The 8,422-nt window shown below is 54.1% G+C and overlaps 1 protein-coding gene across 1 annotated transcript; it reads left to right on the forward strand.

Annotated features, from left to right (window-relative positions):
• The first annotated feature begins 1,386 nt into the window (after positions 1 to 1,386).
• Positions 1,387 to 8,153, forward strand: Hoxb9 (homeobox B9). Its single transcript, XM_048365394.1, has 2 exons — positions 1,387 to 3,508; positions 6,192 to 8,153. Exons 1-2 carry the CDS (start codon positions 2,992 to 2,994, stop codon positions 6,425 to 6,427), a joined length of 753 nt encoding a protein of 250 aa, XP_048221351.1. The 5' UTR covers positions 1,387 to 2,991; the 3' UTR covers positions 6,428 to 8,153.
• The last annotated feature ends 269 nt before the right edge of the window (positions 8,154 to 8,422 follow it).

Consider the following 8,422-nt stretch of genomic DNA (forward strand, 5'->3'; position numbering starts at 1 on the left):
TGACCCTTTAAAATCGTTTCCCTGAGTTGAAGTTGATCTGAGATTTGGGGAAGCATTGCTTTCCAGAAAGCTTGTTGGGGTGACCTTCCTGGCCTGTTGCATTTCTCTTCCCACCTGGAGGGAGACGAGCTGGGGTGTGGTCTTCAAGGATTGGGGGCAAGTTCATTCTCTTCCTTATTGAAGAAAGGGAAGAACAATCCCACCAAACCTTGTCATGTTTAAATTGTTCTCACTCCCTAGCTTCTTTGAGAGTAAAGACTAAGCTTTGGTCTCAGGAAAGAGGCTGGGCTCCCTCCTTCATCTACCACCAACCACCTTTAGGATTTGGGGACACCACTCCCTAAGTCAGTTAGCAACCGGAAAATCTGAACTCAGAAATGCTAGAATGTCTCTTCCTTGCAGGGCACACATCTTGAACCCAAACATTTGCCTTTTTCTTAACTCCTTCCATACGGGAAGCCATCCTATTGACTCCTGAGACAGCTAGGGCAGAGAATGAGAAGAGGACCAAAATCAGAGCCTAGAGTCTGCACAGCTTGGGTCTTGTGAACAGCCCAGCACTGTGACTTTTCCATAAATAATCATAATAAAAAAGAAAGCCCTAGTCCACAGTCCACATGTCCTTTTGGGCCCTAATTTATATACTACAGAAAATCATATACTCAGACCGCCATGCTTCATAAAGCTGTTATTTATGGTGGGGGTGGGGGTGAAGATTTTTTTTGTTGTTGCTTGAAGAGTGTATTTATTACAGGTGAAGCTGGCGGCACACTCCATGCATCTGGCAAATCGGGCACAGGTGCCTTGCCTTAACTGAGATTTGTTCACTGGGTGCCCAGCTTTTCTTTTCCCCTGGCAAGCCGGGGGGAGCTCCCCCAACTTTCCCCAGCGTCCAACCTCTACTTAGAAGAATTTGCATTGGATTTTGTTTCTCCACTTGGGTCCTATGGAAAAAAGCAGATCTTCACGCTGTTTGGTTCCAGATCTGCGGGCTGTCTCCCTCAGAGAGCGGGGGTGGAGAAGAGGGGGCTGGCCGGCTGGGCGCCAGCATTGATCTTTAAAAAATCATTTTGAAATCGCCATAATGTGAAGAAATATGGCACTTCGCCCTCGTATTTCACACGTAATGACAGGAGATGGCTTCATTTGGAAAGAAAAGCAGCGGGCGAGAGGGTGTCCGTGTGGGTGTGGATGTGATCTTCAGCCTTCCACAGGGTAGAGGGGTTGTGGCTTAAAAAAAAATCACCCCAAGTTAGAATGGCCCCACTTTTTAAAAGGACCGGGGTGGTGGGGGGGGGGAGGAGGGAAGCAAGGCTAGAGCCCTGGGAGAAGCCTGTCCTGTAATGGCCCAGCGGCAGAGATCTGCCAAGAAATCGGCCCCCAAAGTCGACCCGAGGGAATTTGATTTGTCCAAGGGCCCTGCCTCCCGGAGCCCCGCTGCTGGAGAGGCGACTGCACCCAGGCAGAAACTGTAGGAGGGGAGGCTGGGAGAAGAGCCAGGAAGCCAGCCTGTGGCCCCCAGGGGAGTCCTGATCTGGGCCGCAGAGCAGATTCTATAAAATGGACTATTGGGAAGCTCCTGCTAGCAGATCCACGGGGAGGGAAAGACAGGAGAAGGGCGTTGTTACACATGCTGGCCCTTTTCTGGTATTTGGAAGTTGTACGGAACAGCGATTGCTGGTGAGAAACACTGGAAATAACGGTTGAAAATTTGACCTTTCTTTTCTGGGTGGAATGGAAGGTCACCCTAGAGCCTTTTACATGCTATTTGGGACCCTTTCTTCATGCTTTGCTCTGATAACAGAACTTAATCTTTTATTTAATTCCCTCTTGGGGGGGGGTTGGGTCTGGGTAGTTTCTCAAGTGAAGGAAAGGAGAAATGGCTGCACCCCACACTAGTTCACAAAGACCCAAGAAATTTGAAGTTGTTCAACGTGAAGACCGGTTAGTTGTATGAAACACTTTTGTGGGTTTAAGTTCTTGTGAGCCCCTTTGACCTCAGGCTGCTTCTGACTCCTGGACAGACACTGCCTACGTGGATCGCTGGGAATACATGCCATTTTATTCCCTGTGCTGCTTACACAGCCGCTGAAGGGTCAGAGGAAATTCCCATTCATGTAAATCTCCCCCAATACTGCACCGATTGCCCCCCCCCCCTCAAAAGCCGGTGACTTCCTATTAAACCCTAACTTCTCTCCCCTCCATCCTGTCACTTCATCTCCTGTGGATTGCTGTTGCTTAATAAACATCTTCTGTCTAGGGGACAGAGGAGAGGAAATGAGGGCCTGGTGGGGTGGAGTGGGGGTGTTGGGGGGGGGCGGGAAATCAGGCTGCCTCTTCTTTAATTATCCTGTTGGGCCTCTGGATGCTCCTTAGGTTGGGTTCTCTGCGTCTCTCTCTTCCTCTCCTTCTGTGGTGATTGCTCTCCCTTCCTCCCTCCCTCTCCCACCCGCCTGGGGAGAGGGCTCCACAGCTTGCGTCCCCGAGGCAGCCCGCTGCTTGCCTCCGCCTCCACTCCGCCCCACGTCGTGAACCTCCATCCCCCCCCCCCTCTTTCTGCAAAGGCGGGAGGGGCCCGGGGCGGCCCGCAGCTCCGGGCTGAGGTTACGTGGCCGCCGGAGCCCTGACGTGATAGCACATTGCATCAGCATAAAACAATCCATCCTCGATATGGAATGCGGTGCCGACGGATGACAGCGAGAGCGCAGCCCCCTCGCCCCGATTGATTTATGTCGGAGCTGACGCTTTATCAGGCAGTCGGAAAAACTTTGACCAATCATTTTGCAAGGAGCGCCGAGCCGGTCTGCTCCACTGTACTTTGTTGGCTGAGAAGTTGAGCAGGGGGTGGGGGTGGGAGGGTGGGGGGTTAGTGGGGGGGTCGCGTCCGAAAGCCCTTCACACCGGTCCGGGTGCCACCTCTCCCTGCTCGGGCGCCGCGGCCGCGCGAGCGCTTCCCCTTCCCCCTGCGAGCGTCCGGATAATGTCTTGAGAATGTCCATTTCTGGGACGCTTAGCAGCTATTATGTCGACTCGATCATAAGTCACGAGAGTGAGGACGCGCCTCCAGCCAAGTTTCCTTCCGGCCAGTACGCGAGTCCCCGGCAGCCGGGCCACGCGGAGCACCTGGAGTTCCCCTCGTGCAGCTTCCAGCCCAAAGCGCCGGTGTTCGGCGCGTCGTGGGCGCCGCTGAGCCCGCACGCGTCCGGGAGCCTGCCGTCCGTCTACCACCCCTACCTCCAGCCCCAGGGCGTGCCGCCGGCCGAGAGCAGGTACCTCCGCACCTGGCTGGAGCCCGCGCCGCGCGCCGACGCGGCCCCGGGGCAGGGCCAGGCGGCCGTGAAGGCGGAGCCGCTGCTGGGCGCGCCTGGGGAGCTGCTCAAACAGGGCGCGCCCGAGTACAGTTTGGAAACTTCGGCGGGCAGGGAGGCCGTCCTGTCTAATCAAAGACCCGGCTACGGGGACAATAAAATTTGCGAAGGAAGCGAGGACAAAGAGAGGCCGGATCAAAGTAAGTTATAAAAAGTGAGGAAATAGCCAGGCCGAAGGCCAGGCGAGGGGGAGGGGAGGGCGAAGGCAATAAACGGCGGACAATGTGCAGGGAAAGCGCGGCTGTGGCCCCGGAGCCAGAGGGGGTGGAGGAAAGGGAAAAGGAACAAGCTGGGTGTCCCAGGAGGGGGACCCCGAGGCCCGCTGGCAGAGCGCCGCTCCCGCCCGCCCCCCACCCACCCCCAGTCCACTACTCTTTTAAGTCCTACGGGGAAACTGGGGCTCTGGGACCCACTCGCTGCTTGCTCTCCCTTCCTCCCCTCTCCTCGAATCCCGGGCTGAGGAAAAAAAAAAAAAAAAAGGCGACAAACCGGCGATCGCCGGGAGAGGACCTGGAGGGGGCCGGGCTGGTGGCCGGGGAGGCCGAGAGCCGGCGCGGGCGCGGGCCGGGGCTGCCCGGGGCCGCGCGGCTGGCAGAGCTCCCCGCGCCACGCGCACCCCGTCAAAGCCGGCCAAGGGGAAGGGGGAGGGGGCTCATTAGGATTTTATTTGCGATGCAACAGCTTGGCGGAGGATTGTTCCTAGCAGATCTCGCGCGCAAGGAGCGGCGCGGGGTCCACAGCCGGTGCCGGGAGGGGCGGGGAGGGGGGAAGCCCCGGACGCGGTGACTGCGCCCCCTCCCCGGATGCGCGGCCCCTCCCCGGGAGCCTTCCCTCCGGCGGCCCCCTCCCCTCTAAGGCGTCCTCGCCTGGACGGCCGCCGCTTCCTCTCCCCCCCCCCCCCCACTATCCCGCTGTTCTCCACGGGGATCCGAAGCACCAGCCTGGGCCGTCTGCCTCGCAGGGAGTCCGGGAATCACTTCCGAATCTCGGGGCCCGCCGTCCTGGTGGGTAGGGGGCATCTCCAAGGGACCCCAGGGATTGGGGTGGGGGGAGAGGGCTGTGTGAAGAGGCAGAAAACTTTACACTTAGTAGGTAGTTTCTGATTACTCCTAACACCCTCCCAAGAACCCCAAATCTGGCCAGTTTCGCGAAGGTGTTTTTGTGGGTGTCTTTTTTTTTTTTTTAAAGGTTGATGGGGCAATCCAATTGGGGGCTCTTAGTCCCAAACAATAAGGAGCACACAAGCTGGCAGGTCAAGTCTTCACTTTTTTTTTTTTTAACTCCTGTGGGGCAATGGGAATCCGAATTTTTAAGTCTTTTGTGGTTATGCCAGATTTCCCAACAAACTGTCCCAGCAGCTTTTGGGGGGCATCTTTCCCCACTGGAGAGTAAGGAACTGCCTCACTCCCTTGGGGCGCCTCTGGTCCTCCTTAGGACGTCTCCTACCTGCCCGGTAGAATCACAACAGATAGCAGCACTGGGGAAAGACCGCTTTTCTCAACCCTCCTTCACGCACCCAAAACAGACTCCTTGCTCTATACCCCCCAAAACTCTGCCTGGGAAGCCCATTATTACTGCCGTTTGAGTAGGGCAGCCGTTTGACTAGGATCAATTATTAACAGGTCTTCTCCCCCTTCTTTCATATTTAATGGGGCTGCGGGTCCCATTCCAGGCAATCACATTAAGGAAATAGTGCTACAAATTGGTAAGATATGGTACTTAGTGGAGAATGAACTGAATTAAAATTATATATATATATATATCCAATGCATTTCATTTGGGAAGAAGGAAGCAAGTAGACGTGGATGTTATTTTTAATTGGCTTAGCTTCATGTGGTAACTTCATTCTGAGTTCTAATGAGAGGAGATGGGGGAAGCCCCTATGTATTTATATTCCCTCTTTTTTTATTTTTTTACCCTCTTCCATTCGTTCAACACGTTTCTCAGTGAAAAGGCTGGGTATACTGTTGGAAGGTTTTCTGGAGTTACCTCACCTCCTCTTCGGCTCCCCCACCTTGGAACTGGAGCAATTTTGCTCCTCAATTTCCCTGCACTCGTGTTAACCAAAAGGCAAGCTGAGCAGCAGAAAAGGAGACACTATTGCAGCCATAAGTTATCTGTGAGCCCAGGCGCTCCCCCGTCCATAGGCTGGAATTGATAAATGATTGCAATTGGGTTGCTTGTGAATTGGAATGTGCTGGGTCCTTGCGGCTCTAAATGTGGATCCTTATTTGTGTGGTGGTGGCAGGGGAGGGGGGAGGCGAGAAATACACACACACACACACACACACACACACACACACACATTTGCTGCCCTGTGGCCTAGACAGGAGTGCTTAGTAAGCTAAGATTGGAGTGCTTAGTATGCAAGGCTTTGGGGAGGGGGTCGGTCTCTCTTGCGGTGGCTGAATGGAACCCTTCTTGTTCACTCAATCCCTTCTTCCTTTCAGGCTTAGAGCTGGGGTGCCCTCCAGGTCAGGAACCCCCCTAGCCAGTCCAGTGGTGCTAGTCACCTCATCAGTTCTCTGCCATCCTGGGGCCTCTAACCTGAGGCCTGATCAGTTTGGAAAAAGACAGAAGTTGAGGCCAGCTTTGGGAATTCTGAGGCAACCTAGACACACAGAGAACTCCCCTAAATAATCAGCCACCTAGAGATGTCTATAGAAAGTATTGGCCCATCCCTGGGTTCCTCTCTGGGGATTCTTGAAGGCCCAGGTTACAAGTTGGGTAGTGGAGACCAGGGGTGTATCCTCTTGGTGTGTGTAGGGGGAGGTGTCCTTCACTCCCTTCCTTTCCTTGATTCTATCCCTGCTTCTCTTTCAGCCAACCCTTCTGCCAACTGGCTGCACGCCCGCTCTTCCCGGAAAAAGCGCTGTCCCTACACCAAATACCAGACGCTGGAGCTAGAGAAGGAGTTTCTGTTCAATATGTACCTCACCAGGGACCGCAGGCACGAAGTGGCCAGACTCCTCAATCTGAGTGAGAGACAAGTCAAAATCTGGTTTCAGAACCGGCGGATGAAAATGAAGAAAATGAATAAAGAGCAGGGCAAAGAGTAAAGTTCCCCCCCCCCTTCCCAGCCCTTCCCCACCTCATTCTTATTTATGTGGTTGGTGGCTGCCCAGCCGGTGCTGCCCGGATGTAACCCAGTGAATGGGGAAGGACGGCTGGCCCTCAGGCCCTCATCTGCACCTGGAGCCTTCCCCCTCTCCTTTACCCTCTCTGTACTTGTCCCTCTCTTCTCTCTGGGTGTCAGGAGGAAGTTTTGCTGTGTTAGAAGCTAGAAGTAGTTGGTTCCTAGGAAAGTGATGGGTCTTCAGGAAGGAGAGACCCTAGAGAAGCTTCTAGCATTCCCCCCCCCCTAAATAATTTGTTTTCTGGGAAACCCAGTCCTTCACTTCCAGCCTGCCTGTACCCTTCCTGCACCCCTCCAGAAACCACCCAGGGACATCTCACCTGTCACAGCCCAGCTGATGCCCCCAAAGAGGAAGCTTGGAGATCACACTAATCACGGGAAATGAAGTCACACCCTAGAAATAGGCATGAAGCCCCAAATCCAGCAGAGCATCCCTCAAATCCTTAGGCAAGGTCAGGTTCTAATTCAGATGCTAGGAAGGTGTCTGTGGGGGGGGGGGCGCTCCTGAATGAGGTGTTGCAGCCAGAAGTTTTAGCACTCCAGTAGCATCCCCCATGGATAGACCACTTATACCCACCCCCCCAGAATGGGTGTGCTGATAAATGAGGATTCACCCAGCTCCCCCAAGCTGGTGGACTAAAAAGGGGCAAGAGAAGGCAGCCAGCAGTTTATGAGGGTATCTTAGGTAGAGAGCCTTCCCCTTACATACATTTTGTTGCAGGAAATGTTTAATTCTGCATGTTATTTCCCTCTGCTTTCAATGAAGGAGGTCAGACTGTGGGTCATCAAGCCTTGCTGCTGATGCCTCCCTCCTCTTCCTCTGTGTGTGTCCCTCTTGATAAGACCCTAGCTTCTCCTCTGCTCCACCGGCCCTGCATTCTTCCACCTCCCCCCCAGCTCCCACATCAGTGCTGTGTTAGGCCAAATCCACCTGGCACCAGCAAGTCAAGCTTCCCCCTAGTAGAAAAACTCCCTCCACCCTGCTAAGTCAACCCCACTGTAGAAGAGAAGGCCGGATCAGGAGAGTCTAATGGAGAATTTATTGTGAATCGATTTCCCAGCTCCCTTTCTGGAGCCTACTGTTGATCCGGGACAGGGAGGAGCCAGGGCCCCAGCAGTGCAAAGCGGGTGCATTTCTTTCAGCATCCTCAGCTTCCTGCCTATGCAGAAGAGTCCCCCCCCAGAATGACCCTCCCCAACCCAGTGCCAAAGGGAGCCAGCCCCAGAGCCAGGCTTTCCTTTCCTGCTGCACCCGCCTAAGGGTGGGTCCTTGCCGCTGGCTGGGTGGTTCTTTTGCAGTCCCGGGTGCAAAGGAAAGAGGCAAAACCGCACCTCTGCGTGGAGCAGAAGCGCATTTCTCTGCTTCCGTTCTTCCCACGGATTGCCCTGCCTCCTGGTCCTCTCTGATTCTGTGGACTCTTTCTCCTGCTTCTCCTGTGACCTGCAAGGGGGGAAATTCCTGTAGAATTTGGTTTGGTTTGGTTTTGCTTTTTGTCAGTGGCCGTGGTGAAATTGTGCTTGTGTTTTGTGATTTCTTTGGAGATGATTGTCTCGCGCCTGTTTTCAGTTGTTGCTTATAGGGGAGGGTAGAGAGAGGGTGGGGCTGGAGGGGAGGGGAAGGGGGGACCTAGAGCTCTGAATGTTTGTTTTGGAAGAAAAAGAAAAAGTACAAAAATATATATCACTCTAGAAAATAAATCTCTGTGGAGTCTTATTTTGTGTTGTCTTTTTATCTGGTTGGATGTAAAGACCCTAGTTACTCCGAAGGAGTGTGGCTTGGGAAGAAAAGAAAAAGAAATCTTGTAGTGTCCACCTCATTTCTCCTTAGACCCTGCCAAGTTCCCTAACTCTGGTGAGGCTGTCTGCATGATCCACGCCCATGGTCTAAGACCCCCGTGTACTCCGAGCCTTTCAGGAG

Source organism: Perognathus longimembris, chromosome 17 (assembly GCF_023159225.1).
Source record: "Perognathus longimembris pacificus isolate PPM17 chromosome 17, ASM2315922v1, whole genome shotgun sequence".
Lineage (NCBI taxonomy): Eukaryota > Metazoa > Chordata > Mammalia > Rodentia > Heteromyidae > Perognathus > Perognathus longimembris.